The sequence below is a fragment of the Hemicordylus capensis genome, chromosome 3 (assembly GCF_027244095.1).
Source record: "Hemicordylus capensis ecotype Gifberg chromosome 3, rHemCap1.1.pri, whole genome shotgun sequence".
NCBI classification, from domain to species: Eukaryota; Metazoa; Chordata; class Lepidosauria; order Squamata; family Cordylidae; genus Hemicordylus; species Hemicordylus capensis.
Genome location: NC_069659.1, coordinates 304,062,411 through 304,088,600, shown reverse-complemented (window position 1 = coordinate 304,088,600; position 26,190 = coordinate 304,062,411). Strand labels below are relative to the sequence as shown.

Sequence of the window (26,190 nt, the reverse complement as noted above, 5' to 3'; positions counted from 1 at the left end):
TTGAAAGGGGAAGGACCTCTTCATATACTCAGAAACCCAGCCTGAGATGCCAGAACTAAAAAGAATACATAAAAAAGAAAGGTAACAAATCAGCAGATGCATGACATGGAACTGATCAAAAGTTATTGAAATGCATCAGATTAAGTAAGTTACAAAAGCACATGCTTTAAAAATAAATAGAACTTAAGACTCAAGACTCAATCTCACGTCTCCTTTTCTTGGAATTCAATTCTATCATTTCTCTTCACCTATACTGCATTAATTCTGGAGCACTTTCCAGTCCAGAATAAACTTTTATTTCCATCAGCTTCAGTATTCATGTGTCAAAAATACTCTCTCAAAACAAATGAGTATTTTTTTCAAGCTAAGGAATCTTGATCTTTATTTGTTGGACTACCAGTAAACACTATCAGTTAACTATTACTAGAGGGCTTTAGCTTAAAAATAAAATTTAAAAGCTCATTTGTAATCTGGAGAGAAGTATATGCATTATTATAATAAGAGCACTATGGATATATGAGGCACATATATAATATGCTTTATCATAAGAAGACCACCATGGATGTTTGTGGCACTTTGGAGCACAAGCACAAATTTCAAGTAATTAAAAAAACTGTGTGCCGTGATGATTAGTTATTAGTGGGGGGTGTTTGTGTGTGTGTGTGTGTGTGTGTGTGTGTGTGTGTGTGTGTGAGAGAGAGAGAGAGAGAGAGAGAGAGATTATGTACATGCACTGCCTTCATACTGCCACCCAGAATAAAACTCTTTCTGCTCACTGATTAGAAAAATTTGAGGGAACACTGGTGACAAGGCAGGCCAGTGTGCCAAGCAAGGAACAAGGTTTCACCACCCTGGTGCTAGGGATGTGCAGGAACCTGTTCAGAGGCCCTTTTATGGGCCTCTGAACAGGTTTGAACACTGGGCAGTTTGGAGAGTTCGAAGGCGGGGGATAACTTTAAGGGTGGGTGCACTCCCCCCCCATCAGATTTCCCCCGCCAGCACTCGCTGGGAAACTGGTCCGGTGAGGCAGCAGCATACCTCCCTGCTGCCCCGTCCGCTCCTCAGTCTGGAAGCTGACGTGAATGAGCGCTACTTCCTGTCACTTCCGGTCCAAGGAGCAGACAGGGTGGCAGGGAGGTACGCTGCTGCCCTGCCAGACTGGTTTTCCAGTGGACACTGGTGGGGGAAATGCAGTGGGGGTGGGTGGGTAAGTGTATCTCCCCCATCTTTGAACTGGCCCCCACCGGTTCCGTGCACATCCCTACTATCTGTATGTGTGTGTGTGTGTGTGTGTGTGTGTGTGTGTGTGTGTGTATTCCAAAGGATCTTATAGGGAAGGAAAACAAAAGGGGGAAATGCCCTAGTACAAGAGACAAACCTCTAAGTGTAATGGCAAAAAGCTGATATACCTTATATAAGCAAGCACATACAGTGGCTTTTATAACTTCAAAATAGCCTGAGGGCATGATATTGTCTATTGTTCTGTGGACAGGGAGATATTTAGACAAAAGTTGTGGAAGACAACTGGGCATTGTGCTCTCTTAGACATTTCTTTTAAAACAGGAGGCTGAACAGGCTTCCTCCAAAGGGAGGCAATCTGGAGGGAGAAGAAGGGCACTGATTTTCAGCATGACTCACTGTATTGAATCTAAGAGTCTTATCTGTGTGAGGGAATCTGTCCTTGGTTCCTTGACTTATTTGAGTGTTCGCTCATTAAGAAAGAGAAACTGCATTCCAATCTCAGTACTTTGACACTTGGTCTATTCTGGCAGTTTCTGTGTTTGGTCAGGGCAGTAGCTATCTGAGTGGCAATTCCTAGTCCCCATCCCCAATCACACTAATCACCTGAGGGCACATAAGAAAAGCCTGGCCAGAATGACCCATTTCCTTGAATCAGAGGAATGCACTCAGACAGAGGCTTCCTAATTATATGAAACAGTGATACAGCCGAGATTCAATCTTGGGGTGTACTGGGGACAGATGGGCATGGTAACTACCTAATGTTGAGTAAAGTACCAGCCAGATTTTTAAAAACCTAAAATAGAAGCTCAAAGCAGCTAAAAACTGAACTATAATAACCATGAAAACTAAAATTAACAAATTAAAATAAGCACACAATATTAAAAATACTAAAATACTAAAGCTGCAAAGCCAGGAGATTAAGAACACAGAGAGTAGGCCCCAGTTTATAAGAACTGAAATATTCCATTGATTCCTGAGAAGTGGACTGCAGTTCTTTTAAATTGTGAGGAAAAGAATAGGGGAAGCCTTGTGTACCTTTGGCCCCAGAAGAGAAGGCAGTTATTTCTGCCCTGTTCCATCTCCTCCAAGACTTCTAGTTTTTCTGATAAGCAAGAACTAAAGAGTTTCTCCTTCCTCTTCCTTGCCTCTCCATGCATCCCCATTTCCTGCCTTCCTTGCCGTGCTCAATAAGCAGGCTCTTATTCCAGGGGCGTAACTAGGTTGGAGTGGGCCCTGAGACAAGATTCTTAAATGGGCCCTCCCCACCGAGAAATTTTTTTTAATGACTTCAAAAGGAAGATCGGGTAGGCGCTGGGTGGGGGAGAGCCTCTGAGGGCCCCCCCCCAAGGGTGGACTCGCGGAGACAAACAAGAAGGAAATAGCGGGCGGCGCCAGAACAAGGAGGAGAATTTTTTTTTTACAACTTCAAAAGGATGTTCAGGTGGGGGAGAGCCTCTGAGGGGCCCCCCCAAGGCGGGAGGGCCCCTGAGACAACGGCCTCCCCCTGCCTAATTGTAGTTACACCCCTGTCTTATTCACGAAGAGTGCTATCTAATGGTCAAGAGAAGTGACCTATGGGAGGAGCCAATTGCCCACTACCTTCAACAGAACTCTAGCTTCCTGTGAATCCCTGCTTGGCTTGGCCTGCTACATTTTTCTTCCCCTACCCCATCACAGACCCTGGTCCATTGGCATGAGTGCAGTTTAATTATTTTATTTTACATTTTATATCCCACTCTTCCTCCAAGGAACCCAGAGCTGTGTACTACATACTTAAGTTTCTCCTTGTCACCGAGCAGGTATCATGGCTGAATGGGGATTCAGTTGCCATTGAACTCTCCAGGGACGTGAACAATAACACCTCTTTGCTCGTGTGAATTGCTCACATGAAAAATATAGTTAAATATATTTCTCAAGTGCATGGATCAGTTTATAAGCAGCATTATTTGCCTTTCTGATCAGAGCTGAATAATATCCCAATTTTTAATTTCAGTGTTGCTGTTGTCGCACTGTCCTCAAGTCCTCTGCACATTTCACCGGAAGTGTCGCTGTGTCCACCTCATTAGGATGAAGAAAAGTTGTTGAAATAAATTTATCTTACACTTGTCTATGTTGTGTGTGTTAACCTTGCTCCAAGAGATGTTGCCATGCATCTGCCAAACCACCTGTTTTCATATGTACCATTTAAAACATTACTCCGTGAAATAAATGTGTGTTTGTGTGAAGAGATCCAATAGAAAAAAGTACAGAGTTTTATTTTGTTTTGGCCTTCCTCTCCAGCAGTACCCGCCATTCATTCATTCATTCATTCATTCATTCATTCATTCATTCATTCTCTCTCTCTCTCTCTCTCTCTCTCTCTCTCTCTCTCTCACACACACACACACACAGCTCTCATGAGCAGCCTAGCCCAGGCTAGGGCAGCCTAGCCTGGGTGAGACTGCTTCTGTGGAGTGCCAGGGTCCATGAGGATCCTAGCACTCCTGCCAGCCTAGCCCCGCTCCTAAGCCTAGCTCTTAGCCAAGGTTAAAGGAGCAAGCCACCCCTTAGCCCAGCTGCCGGAATTCTGTGTCTCCTTGGGCTGCATGCACTTGTGGTGTGGTGCATTGTCGGATATCCGGGGGCCAGGATGCATTGCCCTGGCCTCCAGAGCTCTGCACTACATGGTGCAGTGTGGACCATCTGGGAGGATTCTCTGTGCTCCTGCAGCATTTATGTGATTGGGGTGAAGGTGAGTTGGAACATCCTCCCCCCCACCCACCTCTCCACTTGTGGTACAGTGCATTGTGGGATATCTGGAGGCCTGGATGCATTGCCCTGGCCTCCAGAGCTCTGCACTGTGTGGTTTAGCGTGGATCGTCTGGGAGGACGCTCTGCACTCCTACAGCATTTCTGTGATTCAGGGGGAGGTGAGTTGGTCATGTGGATGGACCCACACGCTATTTGGCTGTTGTTCGAACTGGATACAGTGTACCCAAGAACAGGAGTTCTTGGATACAGGAGTTCTTGGGTAACAGGCAAAGTTAGCCAGGTCCCTCAGCATTGACACACTTTGTAGCCACATTGCTCAATTATCCCTGGGTAGAAGGTTTTTATGCCGAGACAAATGATGACTCTGAGGAAAGATGGGGGCATGGCTAAGGAGCACATGGGGGTGGCATGGGAACACTAGACGGCACATCGCTGTGCTTGAATGATCTGTGCAAAGTGGCAGCTGGGTAGGCCCTATCCAGATTCTCTGCCCAGCCTTTTACCGAGGTAGGAGAAAAAACCATCCTGCCCAGCTGCTTCCCTGCATACAATCATTCTTCCCACCTCCTACCTTAAGGTTTGCAAGCACACAACTGTGAAAATTGGAAGTGTAAGTGGCTCTCCTACTCAGGCTGGGCATTTCTCCCACCCTGCCAGCGGTCGTGTGAACTAACCTATTATCTCTCTGCCTCCGATCCACATATACACACCTCAATATTCACAAACATTTTATATCTTTTTTTAATTTAAAAAGGCTTCATTCTTAAAATGACAGACAACAATTTTATTTTTTAAAATAAATCTTCCAAGAGGAAGATGAAAACAATAATCAAATTACTTTTGTTGTTTTTCATGCAATGAAACCACGAATCACATTTAGAAAACAAAAATGACCAAAAATTGCCCTTTTTTGTGAAATCCTAAAATCATATTTATTGGCCAATTCAGAGAAAGTGCCTGAGTGATCACAAAAAATGAATTTGTTTTTATACATGTACAGGCCAAGTTTTTAAAATACATGTCTATTTTCCATAGACTTTTGACGAATTATACAAGAAAAACCAGAATCTTTTACAATCTGAAATTCAGAATTTATTGTTCAAAGTGACAAGGTTTACATCACAAATTTGAGGGTAAGGAGGGCAAGGAAATAATCAAACTTATTCTCTCTACATAACAAATTTAGTTTTCAATCAATTTTATTATGTGATCATTTCTAACTGTACATTTTGTTAAAGATTTTTTTAAAAAATAACAATAAGCAAATCTATACTATAGTCATATTGAAAAAGCATTCTCTGTTCATATTCCCCTTCTGAATTGCATATACTCATTAAATTCCACATCCTGTATATATTATATAGATTCCCTCTTTTATAATTTCATTTAGCACTTACAACAAGATGCTTCCAGATGTAGCTTGATTGCCTCTCATGTACAGCAATATATTTAAATATAATGGACTAATAGTAATGAATGCTAAGTAGAGTGATTTTTAGACACATAAAAGGACACAGAACAGCCATACAAGAGATGTAAGATTCCTTTGCATCACATTTGTTTTGCCTATAATGTGACCAGGACTATTCAGTGATGAAGATGACACACAAGGTGAAACCTTCAGAAACTGAAAACGAAATGACAAAGGCTAGAATTATTGCTAATCAACATGAAGTAATGGGTCACTGTGGAAACAAATCTTACAAACTAAAAGTTTAATGGGAAAAATAACTACATGCTGCACTTTCCAACCTGGCAAAATAGCACTTTTACTGCCTAGTTAGTAAGAAATATGGTGAAATGGAATGGTTCCAGCCAATTACCACACAGGGAATACTGTATTTCAAAGTGTAGGCTTGTGCAAAATCCTGACTGCTGATTGGTCAATAGAAATGTCTACTAAATTATATAGCATTAGATCCAGGCATGTATTACACAAAGGAAAAAAACAAAACACTTCTGTTCATTTGGAGGGAGGCACAATTTCTTCAGATCCCTGCCATCAGTAACCTCCGGCACCATATTCCCAAGTGGGTCCTCAACCCTCATGATCAGTTTTAGGAGAAAGTACTAGTGGCTGTATGGAGAGAATAAGATTGGAAAGCCCTGTTCCACAAGTGAAATATTGTTTGAGGTGTTCAGGATCCAACATATTGGTACTTGTGTTTGCAACTCATAAAAGTCATGCACACAGCCATTGTTAGTGGGTGGGGAGGGTGCGGGCAAAAAGAAAGATCCAGCTTACCTTTCCCCCAGTAAGGGCCACATGTGGGACATGTGGTTTGCACACCCACATGATCAACATGTAGTTCTGGAGGCCGGGAAAATGAATCCCTAAATGCACCAAACCTCCAGGAATCCCTAAATTCCTGCAAGTAGCGCGGTGCATTTAGGGATTCCTCCATGAGTTGGGCGCTATAGGTGCCCAGATCTGTGTCTGCTCGGGCTGCGAGCAGCCTGAGCAAACACATGACCCCGAACCTGGAGTAATGGGCGCACTTGTGCCCTTTAACCCAAGTTAAAGCCTTGGGTTAAATTCCAGGCTTATGGAAGGATCAGCATCAATCCTGGTGCTTCACTCAGGCAGCCAAACCCAGGCAGGGCTGTCCAAGCCTGGGTTTGGCTGGTCATGTGAACAGCCTCATAGAATCATAGTTTTAGATGCCTTGCTCAACTGCAGCATCCCTGACAGATGGCTGTCCACTGTCTATTTAAAACCAGCAGAGAGCCCATGTTTGTTCCATGGTATGCATTGAATTCATTTATATTGCCTTCTTTGGAACTCAGACCAGCGTGCAAGCCTTCCCTGTCAGTCTCCCATCAAGTCAGTGAACAGACCCAGACCTACGTAGCTTCAGCACAGTTGCTGTTTCCTCTGTCTTCAGACATAGTCCTGGGACCCCTCCTTCCACACCTCACCAGGAGTTCCCATTTGCTTACCTTCATGTTGTTTCTGAGTTATTCAGACTGCCATCTTGGGTCATTTGCCCCTTACCAAATACCTTCATATCATTTCTTTATTGATTTCCTTTCTTGAGGAAATGTCTGCTGAGACTCTAGAGCCTTAGGATTGTGATATAGCAGACAATAGTCTTCTGTTTAACAGGTTATGTATAGAGCTGCCAGGTTATAATCAATAACTCATTTAAGTCATGATACCTGTATTTTCATCTCCTTCCCAATTCTCCCTTTATTTTCCTACTTTCTCCCTTCTCTTTATGTTGTCTTTCTTGCACAAGCTTCATTAATTTATTTTTCTATGAGGCCAAGTACCTAACAACAACAACAACAACAAAAATAATTACTTTAAAAGAATAGTAAGAATGTTCAGTCCCATTGATTTAAATGCAGTTTATGTGCAAGGCAATTTGCAATTCACAGATTTATGACTACTAACAATGGGCATGAAACAGTCCTTCAAACAGAGCATGGAGGGCAGAGTACAAAGGTCTCCTGGCAAGCAAATGAACTCCAGAATCTGGATAAGCAGTACCCCCAACATGCTTATCAAACCAGCTGGACTGACAAGAAGCCCTTTCCACTGTGCCCTGGCAAGGTAGGCAGATGCCTATAAAGCAAATTCCTTCTGCGCAACTCAGCAGGACAGCCACTGACTGTCCATCCAGTCCTTTGCAGATGAATATAATAAGGTGACATACTGAGTAAGACCATTAGTTCATGTAGGTCAATTTTGTCCATTTTCACCGGCAGGAGCTCTGCAGAGTTTTCAGACAGGAATATTTCTCAGTCCTACTAAAGCTGCCAGAGATTTAACCTTGAACCTCTTCCATGCAAAGCATGAGGCTGTTTTCATGCACAGGCAATACCGGGCTAACAAAGCCAAGCCTGGTTTTGCCTGCACATGAGAACTGGCCCAATCTTAGTAGTAAACCTGCCTCTGGAGCCACCCAGCCCAGTGCTCTCTTAAGCCTGTTTTCCGGATTATCTGCCAGCTGGCAAACTACTGGGATCCCAGTCAGCTTTGGAGAGGGGAGGGGAGCCCCATAATGCACTACACACACACACACACACACACACACACGTGGTGCATTATGGGAGCTCTGGGTGGGGCAGCACATCCCAGCACCACAACCCGGCTGTCAAGAGCAGCCGGTAATTGTCTGGGTGGACAATTCACCTACCCAACAAATGGAAGTGGGTAGTCTGCAAGGAAGTAAGCTTTTTAAGTCTTCCTCCCCGCTGATCCTGTAGTCTGTTCTCACTGATCATGAGAAAGGGCCCCATGTGTTCTACCACTGACTATGTTAACACTTGTCCTTCAACAGAATAATGTTGTAACACATGTGAATGCACAGGACATGCTAGAAGGAATGCTTAGAAAGGGGAGATGTGCTGGGAGGTGTTACTCCTATTTCTGGAGGTCATTGACACACTAGTCAGTGTTCCCAGAAGCTGGAAAACAGCTGGGTAGATCAGAAGTGCAGCACCTCCCAGGTCCTGCAACTGAACACAGGTTGCTGTATCTTCATGCAATTGAACTGGGCTGAAGCAGTTCAGTCTGGTTCAATCCAGTTCAGGATGATTGTAAAGGGGAATCTGGCAAGGATTCCACTTTACAAGCAAAATGGAGTTGAAAGAGTGGGTGGGGTTGGGCGACCTTTAGGAAGAGAGCTGGTCTTGTGGTAGCCAGCATGACTTGTCCCCTTAGCTAAGCAGGGTCCGCCCTGGTTGCATATGAAAGGGAGACTAGAAGTGTGAGCACTGTAAGATATTCCCCTTAGGGGATGGAGCCACTCTGGGAAGAGCATCTAGGCTCCAAGTTCCTTCCCTGGCTTCTCCAAGATAGGACTGAGAGAGATTCCTGCCTGCAACCTTGGAGAAGCCGCTGCCAGTCTGTGTAGACAATACTGAGCAAGATGGACCTATGGTCTGACTCAGTATATGGCAGCTTCCTATGTTCCTATGACAGGGCACCTTTCTTGTGGTGGCACAGCCTTGGTGGCAGCTCCTCAGCGGGAGTGGGGCGATGGCTCCTCTAGGCCCCGCCATTGCTCCCCCCCATCAGTGTGGGCTAGCAGGGGCCCAGTTCCAGCCTCCACTCATGCACGGAGGCCATTTGCATCGCCACATCACAGTGGATAAGGTGCTCTCTCATCCACCCCCACCTGCCCTTTCAACCCCCTTTACTTGTTAGGGATTCCCCTTTGCTTGTTAATCCTTAACAGATTCCCCTAACAAACATCCCAAACCAGCCTGAACCAGACCACACCTGAACTCAGACTGGTTTCCTTTTGGAACATTTTGGAATATTCAGTTTGAGGCAGTGAAAGCTTAATCCTGAGAAAGACTGAAACAAGCCCTACAAACTATATTCATATTACAATTAACCATGTTAATCAGTAAAACAGTGATAGATTAAACAGACTAATTGCATTTTTTTGTGCCTAAGGGCGCATACTGAAGATTTTATTATCAATTGATCTAACACTTAATGCTGGTTTCGTCCACTACTTATGAGTCAGTGGCTGATATGTTCCACTCTGTAATGTAGATGGTGCAGATTTGCCTATGCTATCGTAGGGCTCTAACACACATGTTGATGCTTCTGCACCTCCTGTACAGCTTACCGTTGGGCGATCACAGGACACACATGGCTTGCATTGGGAATAATGTGATTACACAAGGGTAAGCTGAACCAGATCAGTCCTCTTGTGCAGCAGCATTGTCCCGTGTGTTAGAGCCCCGCAGTGGGGTGAGCGGGTCTACACCATCCATATTATACTGTGGAACCTGTCAGCCAGTAATACCACTACACTGATTCTGAATATAAATCATGGCTTATTAAAGCATGTTAAATCATGGCTTAGGTCCGATTTTGGTACCACTTTGTTACTGAAAGAACTAATCTGGCCTACCCATAACTCAATTACTCTAATGAACCTCTGTCAAAATCAGGAACGTACCAAATTATGTACATAATTAAATATGAATTATAATTAATTAATTACTGGATTATGTACAAAATTAATTATTAATTATGTATTAGATGTTAAAATTAAGCTTATTTTATCTAAACGCCTGTTATTCTGTAAAACAGAACATACTTGCTTCTATAGTTGTATGATCTGCTGGCAGATAATGAGAGAGCATTATTTAGATTCAAAGACCCTAGCTTCACGTTTTCAAATATACTAAATTATATGCTCAGATAGAAGCAGAATTGAAGGTATTTTGAAATATCTGAAAATTAGACTGCCTTCCCCAAGCTGACTCCAATTAGTTACCACCTTCTGAATCACCTTGAATCAATGAAAGCTTGGTTAAATTGCACCTATTCAAGATTCATATGGCCCAGCAGCTATCTCTTTTGAAACGGTTCTATTCAACTCTCATACATTGTTCTGATATTTTATAATGCAATTGTGAAATTTAAATATTCTTTTGTCTGCCCTTATAATAAAAATACCCAGACAAGTACTAACATGCAACATATTGAAGCCATTCACACAGTCAAAAACTGTGTTCTACCCAGGCATCGTAGCTCTGTGTGCTCCCAATTTTTGCTTGTGTAGTCACAAGGTAGGAGGAAAACCTGGGTAGAAGTGATTGTGTAGAAGCAAGGTAGGAAGAAAAGCTACCCAGGTTTTCCTCCTGCTTCCACACAATCAAAAATTGGCAGCACACACAGTTCCCAAACCTGGGTAGGACACAGTTTTTGATTGTGTGAATGACAGCAATCTGTCTTTGCTGGAGTATTAGTAATACTTAAAGCACATTGCCATCATCAGTTTAACCAACTCCCATTTTTGTTGATTGCCAAGGCAATAATTTTTGTATTGGGAATGAATACATATCAAACAAAAATGGTTATTTTAGTTCAGAGCTCCCTTTTATATTTATGATTAACATATTTCTTAAAATGATTAACTACATATACCAGTATTGTGAGAGTACCACGTAAATTTGCACAGGCCTAACAGCTAATGCAATATTGAGAAAAGTCATCTAAAAAAAAAGTCTATTAATGTAATCCAGTGAGTTAATCTTTCTAGTTATTTGCTTTCTTTCACTCTGGATCTGAGTCTGTGGATCTAGCATAAGTCCTCAAAAATATTATATGTTATATGTTAATTACTTCCTGGTTTGGAAGTAATTAACTGTTCAAAGTTAAGCAATACCCTGAGGTTATTTTACATGTTACAGAAATTAGTAACTGTAGTGTTCCCTGTCAGGCATGCCTACTTGCCTTTTTACATTCAAGGGGACTTCCTTGAGGAATTTTAATCAGGGTGTCACAGTGACTTTTTCCAACCAATGTGGTATAGTGATGTGTACAATCTTTCTGTAATATGTGCTTCATCTAACCAGACTTCAGGGTCTTCTTATAGAATCATGGTCTCTTCTTTCTACTTGCTGTGTCATGCACTCAGCTTCCAATACACATAATGTATCTTTCCAGCATTGTCTAATCAATGTTGGGTCTTGTCTCTAAAACAAACAAACAAAAACCCTCAAAAGTTTAAAGCCCAAATACCAATGCTTGCTGTAGGTTTTAAGTGGGTGGTGATAACCAAGAGCAACTCTGCAGGGTTTCCCCATTTGTAGAACACCCTCCTGTAAATAACTTGCATGGCACAATCATTGATATCCTTTAGGCGACAAGTTGAAATGGTTTGTCCAGGCATTTAATAGCTGAGCTACATAAAAAGCAGGGTATCTCCCCCCCACCCACCCACACACTTCATTTATTGTTGTTTTTTTCCTTATTAGCAGTTATAATCCTTTTATAGTTATATATCAATTCTATTTTAAAGGTTTTAATTGGATTGTGAGCCATGATGGTGACCAGAAAGTGGGAAAACAGCATAAAATAAAATAAAATAAAATACTAGTAACAACATTTATTTAGCATTTGAAACCAAAAGGACAAACTACTACTAAAGTTCTTAAAAATGCTGGGACATTTGAGGAAGCCTAGTAGCCTGAGCTTCGGACTTACTAAGGCTGTTTTCATGAGCAGCATAGCCCAGCCTAGCCCTAGCCTATCTCCCGCCCATCCTAACCCCGCTTGTAAGCCTGCCTCCTAGCTGAGGTTTAGGGAGCAAGCCCTCTCTTAACCAGGCTGCCGGGATTGTGTCTATCCTCGGGCAGCAAGCAGCCCGAGGAGACAGAGACAAATGCCTAAAGCGCCCATCTGATGGGGATGCCATCAATGCACTGTGCTCATGGCACAGTGCATTGTGGGATATCTGGAGGCTGGGATGTGTCATCCTGATCTCTGGAGCTCCACAGCCAGCACTCCCAGCAGCATTTCTGTGACTGTCTGTGGGGAAGGTGAGTTGGGGCAGCCTTCCCCCCAACCACCTCACACACCCAGTCATGTGAATGGCCCCACTGTGTTATAGTAACCCACAAAGAGTGCTAGAAAGGTTCTATCAGATTCAATTTTATCCGAGAAAAAATTATTACACAGACATGATTAGTCTTGTCAAATGCAAAGTCAAAGAACTTGCCAGTCATGAAAAAAGCTATACATGTTTGCATTATAGTTGGAGATATACACTTACTTACTGTTCTTAGCAGCAAAAAACCCCTCCTTGTCTAGACTTAAGATACCTGTATTTATATAAGTTCACAATGTTAACAGCTACGTTATACCAATTCACTGTTGGAATATTCCACGACGACAGGGTTGATTTATAGCCTGATTGTATACAGAATTAGACATGCCTAAGCATGTTCCCTTCCAGTAGGTTTAGGCTCACCCATCTCTGCAGAGGAGTGGCCTTTTAGGCTCAAATAGTGCTATATTAAATGCTCTCAGTTCAGTCCCAGAATTCAGTGGTTTATGCTGCTTGTTTCATTTTTTCTTTTGCACACATAAGTTGGACATTAGAAGAAGCCATGAAGACCATACAGATTTAAAGATATATGAGAGAAATTATTTGAAATGTGCTGGTCTAGTAAGAATTGTAAAACTTGAAACCACTGGACTGCACCTAGGGTTGTCAGAGCATAAATTCAAAACTACAGAGAAGTATAAAGCAAGGGATTTAAAAGGAGCCCATTCTTACATCCGAATGGGGGCATATTCATTAACAAGTGGCATTCTTTAAATAAAGAACACTGAGCAACCCACAACTGTGCTACAGTATGTATAGGCATTAATAATGGTGACTTTCCTGAATATCCAGTCTTTAAAAACTGGAGAGAACTGATGAAAAGTACTACAAATGCAGAAACCGAAATCTTTGAACTATCTATCTATCTATCTGTCTATCTATCTATCTATCTATCTATCTATCTATCTATCTATCTATCTATCTAACATATTTTATACCGCCCAAAACTTATGTCTTTGGGCAGTTTATAGCAGAATATTGCTATGCCAGCCTTGAGCATTGTAAGAACTCATGAGACTCTGATGATTGGCTGGAATGGATGGTAGGGGGCAGACCTTAGTTGTTTATATGCATTTCCTTGCCATTATGCTTTATTGTCTTTGGGCAGCAGCTTCCTTCATACCTACACTGAGCCCAGAATTGGCTTCACTTCACTATTGGGGGCCTAGTAGAATCTTTTTCCTTACCAGCACATTGGGAATGATATTTTCACCCCTGCTTGCTTCACTCTGCTCCTCCTTTTTAAAGTCACAACTGGCACGTTCAGTGTGGTCAGGGAGTGGAGTAGGGCTGATTGTGTGAATAGTCTTGGGCAGGTTTGAGCAAGGGGTGTGGTTAATTGGTTCTTTGAGGCTTGGTGGCATGAGGGCTATGATTAGGATGCCTCTCTACTTTGAGAGCTCCACCATCCTCAGAGCCTGAATGGCTTGTGGCATGGGATGAGGCCTCTGAAATGGCCCTGACCCCTTGAAGTTGGCAAAAACAAGCAGGGATATATATATTGGTCTGATACTCTGCTCTGAGCCAGAATGTTTGAAGGTTTGAGGGATGGGTGCTATGGTCTGACCGCCAATCTAAATTTAGGTCCACAATACTAATGAGGGGAGAATTATGCTGTCACATTGGCTGACATGATATGTAATGTACCATGGGTATTTCTGGTACAGCCATTGGAAATAATGGCCATAGTGTTGCACAAGCAGAATTATGCAACTTTACATATCAGCACAGTATTGTTTTAGACACCTGCAGCATTGCAGGTAGTACAGAACCAGCTGCAGTATGCTGCACATCGTGTCAGCTGTTGATCTAGGAATGACCACAAAAATCATCCTCACAGGCCTTCCACTTGAGCAGCACCAGAAGCCAAGGTTACAAAACATAATATATTACCCATAATAGTGTTTGTTTGGAACAACATCTGCTATTTTCCTGTTGAACAAGAACAATTAGAGCTTCTGTCATTTTCTGTTTTCTTAAGTAATTCTGCAATGTTTCATCTTGCTAAATTTCCTTGGCAGAACATCTAATTAAGTATGGCAAAAGAACAGTGTTAGAGTTTGAGTCAACCTATATATGTATACTGTATTTCCATAGCCAGCTTCCATACTAGCATTGCACAGGTGCAAGTCATGTGACTCTGAGATATATATTTTTGTGACACACAGTGGGCTTCAGAGGGAAGGGGAGATGGAGAAAATTGCCACTCCCACCTGTTTGTGTGTGACAATACAACAATAGCCTGGAACTCAGCACTGCTGCACCTGCACAGTTCTAGTCTGGATCTTGGTCCCCCATAAGCAGGATTTGAAAGTATGCACAGAGAACAGTCCAGTTATTCATGGAGATATCCTAATAATATAACTCACTATAATTTCAAGTGTATTCATTTGCTTGCTTACAACTTCTACAAGAATAATTCTAACAACATAAAGGGAATTCCTTGCTCTGTGTTTAAGAAAACCTGGCTCATGAATATGACCTAACTGATTTTCTTGAGCATTCTTTTTAAAAATTCAGTAGTACTTCAAAAACCTTCAGTTTAAAATGAGAGTTAAGCTGCTTTACATTTTCAATCGTGCCCTAAAAATAATCGAAATTGCAAGTTAAGCTGCATATCTTAACTTCAGCACCATATAAACTGTAAAGACTTTGTACAGTCTGGTATATGATGAAGATGGCATTAGAAATGAGGTTCCATGCACCCACACTTTGCCTTGGTCTTTCAGTTGGACATAGGGCTTGGGACAGATGTATCCAGGCAGACATTTAACAGGTGCAGTTTCCCTAATTATTTCTTAGAGTTGCCCGTGATGAATTTCTGCCTGAGGCAAAGTGTGGGTGTATGAAGCCTCATTTCTAAAGCCACCAGACTACAAATTCTTTACAGTTTATATGGTGCGAAAGTTAAAACTAGCACCTCAGCTTGCAATTTCCATTCTTTTTAGGGTGCAAGTGAAAATGTAAAGCAGCTTAACTCATTTTAAACCAAAGGTTTTTGGATTACTAAATTTCCATGTGTTTAAAAAAGGAAAATATGATTAGATGGGGAAGAGCTAACCCAAATCACAAGGTAAAAGTTCTTTATGTTGAACACCAAAAACTTTGTAAAGCCTTCAACTAAGATAAAGTCACACTCTCCCCCCACCTGAAAAAAACACAAGTAAATGAAATTAATGGATTCATTAACAGTGACAGTGTGGCCCCACCTCATGATTATTCAGTAGTGATTAAGGACACAACAAGAAGCAGGTAATTTGTGTTCTCTTTAAATCTGTACTTAATTTTTTCCCTTTTTCTTTAAAACACACACACACTTAAAAATAACAAATGCTTTAACAACTGTGTCCAAAGCTACAGATTATCTTTCCAGAAATTTCCCATAAACCTCACAGTTATCCTGCTTGATTTAATTTCCTTCAGGATGGTGTTATCAGCAAAATAATTGAAAAGTTGTACATAAGTGAGTGACGCCATTCACTCACAGAGACACAGGCGTACACACAGAGGCACGCACGCAGACCCACAGAGAGAGAAACACACCCTCACCTGTTCTGACCTGCTCTTCCTCAGCCCAGGCCCCAGCAAGCCAGCGGTCCCTGCTGACTGCACCCACCCCCCTGGGCTCAGATGTCCTCCACACATGTGTGGAGTCCACACATGCACGGAGGCCATCTGAGCCCTGGGGGTGGAGGCCAGGGCAGCCGGCAGAGAATGGCGGCTTGCCGGGGTGAGGCACGCACCTGAACAGATGAGGGGGTGCATGCCGGAATGGAGCAGTGGGCAGGAGCATTCCCTGCCAGCTGCCCCACCCCAAGGGATCAGATGGCCCCTGTGCATGTGCGGACTCTGCACATGTGTGGAGGCCATATGAACTGTGGGGGTGGAGGAAAACTGAATTTCTGGGTCAGGGGCCGGGGTGAGGTGTGCACCCGAACAAGCAGCAGGCAAGAGTGGCAGAAGTGGGCAGCAGGTTCAGACAGCTGGAGGGGCAGAGTAGTGAGTCAGCTGCCATGTTTTTTGTGGGCAGCGCTATGGGCACTGTAACTTCAAACTTGCTACTGCACTGACTCTGTCATGCATTTTTATGCCTCTTAAAACCCAACTTTGAGGATCAATTGTAAAATAACAATAAATTGGGTTCCAGGTGGATATACAAAAGGCACTTTTCTGGTATGCAGACTAAAGGCTGAAACTATGCAAATGGACTACAAAATCATTCAAATAGCACTTCCTCTATTGGAAAGAATGTTGCCAAGCCCTTAAACCTCTGTTCAAAAGAGAAATTTTTTTTGACTGCTCTATCTGAACCATTTTTCAATGGATCTTCACCAAATTTGCAAAGGAAGTGTCTCTTCACACCTAGTGAATGTGTGCGGATGGCCAGGCAGATTGGACAAATGGTTTCATTTTTTTAAGCAATAGAATGTTCAGGTCTTATAATTGTGGAACACTGAAAATACTCTCCAGCTTAACTCTACTGGCACAATCATGCCAGTATAATACAAGATCAATTAGATTGATTAGATAGATATTGCATGTTTATACTGCCAAATGATAAAATCTCATGATGACTTACAATAAAAAATAATTAAGCATGCCCCCAAAATGTCAGACCTGTAAGATTGGATGTACGGTCTCTTTGATGCTATAAGGGGAGTGCTATTGAAATTTGAAACTGCACAAGAAAATCTCTGTATTTTGACTTCAGTGGGCTAATATTTCTAAACTTTCCTGAACTTGGATTTTAGGGGTAAGATGCTAAAGTTATAAATCTCATAAATATGAATGATGGAAACACATACATGCACATATTTGTAACTTGTGTTTGCCTTTGTTTTCCTTCAGCTTCTTTTATTGGCATTTTTACTCTTAATTAAAATCTTATTTCACATGAAGAATTGCTTATACAGCTTATATAAAACATATTAGGTTGCATGGTTTCTTGTTTAGTGATCCTGTGCCTTTCCAGGTGAATAAAACAGTGTGGTCCTCCTACTCAAAGAACCATAAGTGCATGACTCGGGCATTATGAAAAATTTAGCTGCCATATCCATCTTACATCAAACACTGAGGCTGTTCTCCTGAGCAGTCAAGGCTTAGCTAGGGCAGCTAAGCTTGGAGTTGGCTGCCTGTGGGAACCACCAAGAACTGACTGGCTCCCAGTGGCGCATCGGCAGAAAACCCACGTAGGGAGCAGCACACCTCTTAAACGAGGTCAAGGGAGTGAGTGCTCCCTTAACTCCGTTGAGCTGATTGTCTGTCAGCGATGGCTGCCAACATGTCCCAATCCCCACACCTCTGCGCTGCCCGTGGCACATGGTCCACGCACCCAGTAACTCCCCATTACTTGTCTGTGGGGAAAGCAAGCTTCTGCTGCCGTCCCCACCACCTGTCCTCGAGCCTTCTCACTCAGTCGTGAGAATGGGCTCATTTTCTCCCTCACATACAATGTCCTTCACTTTGCTATTTACTATATATTCAGAGTGCCTCTACCATTTTAGTGCTCATCTTATCTACCTACTCAACAAATAAGTTTCCTTCCTTGGTCAGTTTGGTTAGCTTCATACATTACATGGCTGGTGTGTTTCAGCTTCCCTATGGTTGCTCCCACAATGCTTTGCAAACCTTTAAATCACACAAGATGGATTGGAAGTCATGTTGGAAGTCACATCTACATCTGTGTGCCTAGCCCTAACCCTGAGTGACTCAAAGTTGTGGGAACTTCTTACGTGTCTCTTCATTTCATATGCAAGCCAGTGTGGGCTAATTGGTTATGAATGGGGGAGACCCGGGTTCAAATCTCAGGCTAAGCTATGAAGTTTACTGGGTGACCTTGGGCCTCTTAGTATCTCTTAGAGTAATTTACCTGATAGGATTATGAGGAAAAAGGGGAAAGGTCATGTATCCACTTTCCTTGGAGGAAGGAAGGAAGGAAGGAAGGAAGGAATTAAAAGTGGCAAATACTTTATTCTAATATTATCAGACATGGGGAGGGGCAGCCACACAATTCCACTAATATATGGACCAGACTTCAGAGCACCAGCAAATTCTTCACTCCTCATATCTACTAACCACCCACAACAGAAGTCTGCACAGGTTCTTCAGCATTTGCAAATAAGCAGTCAGTGACACAGGATCATATAGACTACTGCAGAAAAATGCCTATTAAATAAGTAGACATTCAATATCAATTATTCCTTTCCTATCACAAAATCATCCTAAAATCATGCAAAGACAAAGCAAACCCGAGAGACTGAATGTCTATAAGAAACTAAGCAGCATAATTATCAAAGGCTGGCTATAGTATGCCAACAGAGGAAGTCTTACAAGGTCTGAGATTTATTTTAAAATGAATATGAAAATGCTTGCCTTGGTGAAATGCTCTCACATTAAAATATCACATTTGCCACAATGGTAGATTTAAGGGGTTGGTCACTGCAGTATTCTGTCAAATTTCAAAGGCTCATAAAACAAGCAGGCTTTTTGTCTACTGTGCTACTGACAAAGGGAGTGGGGGGAAACCTAGTTATGTTTCATGTGACACACATCAAATGGCTACAACACCTTTATCCTTGTCCAAGGAATATTTGCCATCTGTTGCTGCTACAGAAGAATTTGAGAAAAATAGCACAGAGAACACTGGAGGGAGGGGGAGCAGCTCACAAAAGGTAGAGCAAACATTAATCACAAAAATTGGGGTGTTAATCATGTAGCAGACATGAAGATTTAGAGCACTTGGCTCCTTTCCCTCAAGCTACACTGCTGAAAAGTGGCTACATGAAAATTAAATTGTGCCATGAGCATTATATTGTCATTTTCAATAAAGAGACAACAAGTCATACACATATATAATTAATCTAATCAGCAACTACATATTGCAGAATGAAGAAATTTTCCAGGAGCCTGCAGATTACAAAGGCTGTATTATTGTACTGAGTAATGGAGAAAATGCTACATGTTCTGAAATACAGTGTCTGCTCTACAAACACCATCACCTGTTTAATCAGATCAAACGAAAGCACTCTTTTTAAGCCAAAGAATTTTATTTTATGAATTTCTACAGGGATCATTCTTGTAATCAGCTTGTGCCATACTTCCTGATAACAAGCACAGTCATCTCAATCATTGTTAGAATTACTTGTGGCAGAGTGGTATGAAAGATAAATGAAATTTACTTGGCACTTGAATACATTAAGATGGAATATGTGATATTAGTTGGTGAAATATCACATTTTGTATCTGTGCTAAAATACAGTAGTAGGTTTATTAGGCATTCCTTTCTCTTCTCAGACATCCTCTAATCATTGAGAAGCTACACTGAAGCACATCTTACAGCACAGGTCTTAAGAACATAAGAAAAGACATGCTGGATCAGGCCAAAGGCCCATCTAGTCCTGCATCCTGCTTCACACAGTGGCCCACAAGATACCTCTGGGAAGTCCACAGACAAGAGCTGAGGGCATGCCCACTCTCCTACTGCTATTCCCCTGCAACTGGTATTTAGAGCCATCACCTCTTAGGCTGGAGCTGGCCTATAGCCCTCAAATTATTATATTAGCCATTGATAGACCTACCCTCAATGAATTATCTAAACCTCTCTTATAGCCATCCAGGTTGGGAAATCATCACATCTTGTGGCAGAGAATTTCATAGGTTGATTATTGGTTGTGTGAAATAGTACTTCCTTTTGTTGGTCCTAAATTTCTTGGCAATCAATTTCATGGGATGGCCCCTGGTTCTAGTGTTATGCAATAGGGAGGGAAATTTCTCTCTATCCACTTTCTCCACACCATGCATGATTTTATCGACCTCTATCATGTCTCCCTTCAGTCATCTGTTTTCTGAACTAAAAAGCTCCAGGTCCTGAAGGCTTGCCTCATAAGGAAGATTCTCTAGGTCCCTTATCATCTTGGTTACCTTCTTCTGCACCTTTTCCAGTTCTACAATGTCCTTCTTAAGATATGGTGACCAGAACGGCATGCAATACTCCAAATGTGGCAGCACCATAGTTTTGTATAAGGGTATTATAATATTAGCATAGCAGTTTTATTTTCAAATCCCTTCCTAATGATTCTAAGCATGGAACTGAACTTTTTCACAGCTGCCACACACTGAGTCGACACTTTCAACAAGTTTTCTTAGGAATAATGCAGAAAAGTACGGGATCTTAAGCTCTGTTAATTATTAGAATTCTGATTCTCAACATTTCCCTACAGAACTGGGGCCACTTGGAAACTTGTGACTGTAGGTCTTGAACCTAGGGCTCCCAGGACCTGGTTAAGACATGAAGCCACAAGTCTCAATTAGCTAACACATCTCAACATGGAACCTAAGCCCAGCAAATAGTGCCACTCATGGAAGTCCATAATACCAAGCATTGACTGTGCCCTATACAAACATTTTCCACACAACTTTGTCCTGAGTACCCAAACAACTTGCTAGCATTTGTCCTACTCTATGCCTTACTACTTCTATAACCAGATCTCTGGTCTTTCTTTTGTTCCTAAATCCTACATTAATTATACCTGATAACACATACTTAAAGTTGACATTCTACCCTGCTATTCTACCTCAACATGATTACACCTAGAGGGCTTCCTTGCTTTTATATGACACCCAGATCTATGATTGATAGATACATGCATTCACAAAATCAATCCTTTTGTCTGAATATTGAGACATGCACTTATCACGCTGATGTCCCTCACTATGCATTCAAGTGCATACCCTAAAGGAATGTTTCTGCTAATGCATCCAAAGATTCCACCCAAAACAAAATTAGTTGGCATACTGAGCAAGAGTACATCAGCCTAGTAATGTTGCATCTGTGCATTTTGTGTAAGTTGTGCAAGCACAACATTTGCACAAACTGTGTTATGCAAAAAGAAGCCCGTTAGAAATAATGCTTACTCCTGTGTAACACAATTTGTGCAAATTTTGCATTCCCACAACTTACTCAATTTGTACAAACACAACACTACCAGACTGGCATACTCTTGTTTAGTGTGTCAGCCACTATGTCTTGTATGCATGATCACATCTCACAGACACACACACCAGCACAGGAAAAGTAGCAACTGCAGCATGGTAGGTGAATGTCTGAAGCCACTCTAAGATACATCCACGGAGGCTGAAACTGTACCCCCACCGTGTGTGTGGGTTGCTGGAGGGAGCGCTGCACACTTGGGCTGTGCCAGTGGGGCTTTGAGGAGTGGTGCCCGGCCAGTAAGAACTGTAATCTACTTTTAAAGTGATCTCTCACTGCCTCCCCCAGTCACCCTTTAAAATGGCTTTTCAAGGATTCCCCCATCCTTTTGCTTTTCAAGGATTCCCCCATCCTCACCAGATTCCCCTTTACAAGCATAGCCCCACAAACTGCTGAACTGGTTTGGTGGAGTGGAATGGACCAGAACGGTTGGTTGGACCAGCAGTTCGGTTTGAATTTAGTCCAAATTCTAATTAAACCACTAATTTCAGTTCGTGCACACCCCTATCCCAAATGCCAATGCTTTAACATTGTAAGCCAACAGCTTCCAGCCTTCTGGTATCTCAGTATTTTATTTATTGTTCTATTTATATGCCACCTTCCATAAAACATATCCGTTTCTGAATGTAAAGAAATATGTAGCATCATCTTCATTAAGAATAATGAAGATGATATTGGCTTTCTGACCAGTCAGTTGCACTCTCCAGATGGCTCTGATTTGGAGGGACTAAGGTATTCTGCTTCAGCAGTTCTGCATCTCAGGGTTCAGACATGCAGCTTTGTCACTGCCTGCACCATCCTTTGCCAACTGGCCCTATGCAAAATGAATAAAGACATTTAATAACTTGTGCTGCAATTTCCAAAATGCAACGTGCTAATTCTGTTGCTAGGTTGGAGATCACAAGGAAGCTGTTTTTTCCAAACAACTGCTAAAATATAGTGAAAAGAGGAATATGCTTAGTGCTTAACTCTAAATCTACTTTATATCTGAGAGGTGTTAATATATTGTCACAACAAAATATTTAGCTAAGGTTAATAAAATAAAATAAAACCCAAATTTAAAATACAACCACATTTAAAATACTACCTTTTAATGGCTTACTTTGAGAGGGGGAAATGGATATATTCTAATATAGAAATCATTTAACTTAGGCCATGTTCACAGGTTACCAGGAGACATACAAGTTCATTGGTTACCAGCCACAGGCACATGCACACACCCATTTCTCTACCGCTGCAATCTGTCATAGGTCTCTGACATTGGCATGGAAAATCTGTGAGCTCCTGGGGCTCAGAAAGCATCTGTAGAATAGAATAAGTTATACAAACTCATCATATTCAAAACATTGGGCAGCACAGTTGCCTTAAGATGGCAGATGCTAAGATCAATCCTCTTTAGCATCAAATATGGCAGACCTGTCTACAAACCTCAGTCCATTCATGGCTTCAATCTTTGGCTACTAGGAATCAGAATAGTGTCTAGTTATTTTTCCTTCCTGTGTATGAGCATTTATGCTCTTTACCAGGGACTTATTCCTGGAGAAAAGAAAATAGCAGATGCCTTCTCAGTCCAAACCCTCAAATCCTTAACCTGTGTTTTAAAGATTTGTATAGATTTTTTGATAAAGGGTAAGGAAATGGCACTCCTCAAATCTGAGGAGAGATATCCACTCCCTGCCTTCTATATACGTACAGCATCAAGTATTGCACTATTTGGCATTCATGTAACTGTAGAAACACAAAGAATATGAAGCGTAGAAATATAATATGACAAACCACACAGACTTTTAAATGGCTTTTGCACATTTAAATATAGTTGGTGGAGGTGGAGGTGGTGGTCCCAAACTATCCTATGTTAACATTTGTTTTTCAAACTTTACAAATTGTTCTTGCTTTGAGTTCTGTGTTTAATTATCTTGTGTTTTTGTGTTTTCCAAACTATGCTTTTTCTTGAAGTAAAGGATTTAAATGTAAATAATTTTGTTGAATTAAAGAATTTAAGTAAGGTTGATTTGGGGTTCAGTTGAGATCTAGTGAAATTGTTGTGTCTGTCCCACATATAACTTTGCTTGCTTGACTCCTAAAAGTATATGCTGTCACTGAATAGAATATCATAGTTCCAACTGCAATAATTAAATTAAATAATTAATAATTTTAAAAATACATGCAAAAAGGTAATTTTTCAGGTTTACATATTTCGTGTAGATCCATATGCACAATATTTGTAAATCTGAACTTTTGTATGGTGTCCCTCAGGGCTACGTATTGTCTCCGATGTTGTTTAACATCTACATGAAACCGCTGTGAGAGATCATCAGGAGATTTGGTGCAGGGTGCTATCAGTATGCTGATGACACCCAAATCTATTTCTCCGTGTCAGCATCATCGGGAGAGGGCATAACCTCTCTAAATGCCTGCCTGGAGTCGGGCTGGATGAGGGATAAAAAACTGAAACTGAATCCAGATAAGACGGAGGTACTCATTGTGCGGGACTGGAACTTGAGAGACAATTTTGATCTGCCTGTTCTGGATGGGGTCACACTTCCCCAGAAGGAACAGGTACGCAGTCTGGGGGTGCTTCTGGATCCAAGTCTCTCCTTGGTGTCCCAGGTTGAGACAGCAACCAGAAGTGCCTTCTATCAGCTTCGGCTGATACACAAGCTACATCTGTTTCTTCAGTTAGATGACCTCAAAACAATGGTACATCTGCTGGTAACCTCCAGAATGGATTACTGCAATGCGCTCTATCTGGGGCTGCCCTTGTACGTAGTCCGGAAACTACAATTGGTCCAGAATGCGGCAGCAGGCTGGTCTCTGGGTCATCCAGGTGAGACCATATTACTCCCGTAGTGAAGGAGTTACACTGGCTGCCAATATGTTTCCAGGCAAAATACAAGGTGTTGGTCATAATCTATAAAGCCCTAAACAGTTGGGCCCTGGGTTTTTAAGAGAATGTCTTCTTCGTTATAAACCCCACCGCCCATTGAGATCATCAGGAGAGGTCCATCTGCATTTGCCACCAGCTCGTCTGGTGGCTACTCATGGACGGACCTTCTCCATTGCTGCCCCGAGGCTTTGGAATGCACTCCCTAGTGAAATAAGAGCTTCCCCATGCCTGACATCTTTTAAAAAGTCTCTAAGGATGCATTTCTTCACCCAGACTTTTAACTGATATTGTTTTGATTGTTTTAATGTTTTTAGAATATTGTTTTAAAATTTTAAATTGTGTTTTAAATTTCTTGCTTTTAATTTTATTTTCTTTTTGTTTTTAATTAATGTTTTCCTTTTAATCTTGTTGTAAACCGCCCAGAGATGTAAATTTTGGGCGGTATAAAAATATGATAAATAAATAAAATATGATAAATAATTCTTTCCAATCAAGCCCAGTGATGATTCAGCATCACCACAACATACTGCAAGAACATAAAAATTCACAGTGCAGTTTATCCAGAAAAGATTTTCTGTGTGGCTCAGGAGCACATGTCATAGCCAAGTCACATTCCAGCTGAACCTATTGTTCACACAAAATAACATTGCTTCATCTGTGTGGCAGAGGGCACTAGAAAATCATTTCAAGCAAAGTTATCAAATTATGGGATTTTACATGGCGTAAATCAAGTTTCAGTAGGTGGACAGGATAAAGATTTTTGCCTGCAAGGTTTTACCAACATTAGCTGTGAAATGGATTATCCATTCCTACACACACACACACACACACACACTTTAAAATTTGACTAATCCCTCTGCAGGTTTACCACAAAGCAAAAAAGTAAAGGAAAAAGGGGGAGACAAGACCAAGAGAGCAAACAACTGTTCACCTTGGGAACAAATAGCACCTAAATCTTCGTCTGAAGACAGGATTTTTAACCAAACACAGTCAAATGAAACCCACAAGGTGTTTATATGTACCTGGACTCTCAGAAATGAATTTAAAAGTAAACTAAACTGTTTCCTCGATGGACTGATGAACAGGACTTTTGCATATTCATATTTAAAGATTACAGGGGTTTCATGGAAGTGTAGAAGTGATAAGGAATAGATGGCATCAGGTTGGTATTAATATGTGTGACACATTAATGATTGTACTCTGTGCTCTACCAGGTGCCATTATCCATACACTAGGAAAGAACAATCTGGAGCAATTTGATACAACTACATCAAATTCAGGCAATGCAATTCTATCATCTGTAGTCAATAGGGACTTAATTCCTGTCAGTTAATTTATAGATCCAAGATGGGGTTGAATCAGTAGGGTTGACTCAGAAATACATAGTATTGGTGTACAAAAGGAGCAATAGGACTAAGGGTTTCTAATAGGGTAGTGTTGAATCATCCCACTCCAGCTGGTCTTGTCTGGATGCATTCTGTTTCTCTCCCTTATTCACAATGGCTTCTTCCTCTTCTTCCTCTTCTTCCTCATCACTTTCATCTGACTCAGCACTGGTTGTATCTTCATCTTCATCTTCAACTTCATCTTCCTCATCACTTTCTTCTACACGGCGAGGCTCTTCATATTTCTATATTGTGCCAAAAAGGAAAGACAGGGGACATTCCTTACTTATCTTGTCTTTAAAAAAAAAAGAATAAACATTATTTACAGAGGGGTAACTATGTTAGTCTGTTGCAGCAAAATCAGTCTTGTGGCATCTTAAAGATCGACACATTAACTATAGCATAAGTTTTTGATGAACTATGATCCACTTTAGGGATGTGCATTCCCAGTCTTATCTGATTATTTCAAGCCTTTCCAGTCTTATATGACTGAATACGATTTTTTGGGAAACTGCCATGCAGCTTTTGTGTATGGCACTATAGAAATGCAATGGTCTTTCAAAGAACTCACTG

General features: G+C 41.6%; 1 protein-coding gene across 2 annotated transcripts in view; it reads right to left on the bottom strand.

The window, feature by feature from the left end:
- Nucleotides 1-15,280: 15,280 nt before the first annotated feature.
- CLSTN2 (calsyntenin 2) overlaps nucleotides 15,281-26,190 on the bottom strand; it is a 650,159-nt gene continuing 639,249 nt past the window's right edge. For both annotated transcript variants that reach the window (XM_053308474.1, XM_053308475.1), the window contains one exon: nucleotides 15,281-25,862. In XM_053308474.1, the coding sequence (XP_053164449.1) occupies nucleotides 25,656-25,862 (207 nt within the window). In that variant the 3' untranslated portion in view covers nucleotides 15,281-25,655. The remainder of the gene's footprint in view (nucleotides 25,863-26,190) is intronic.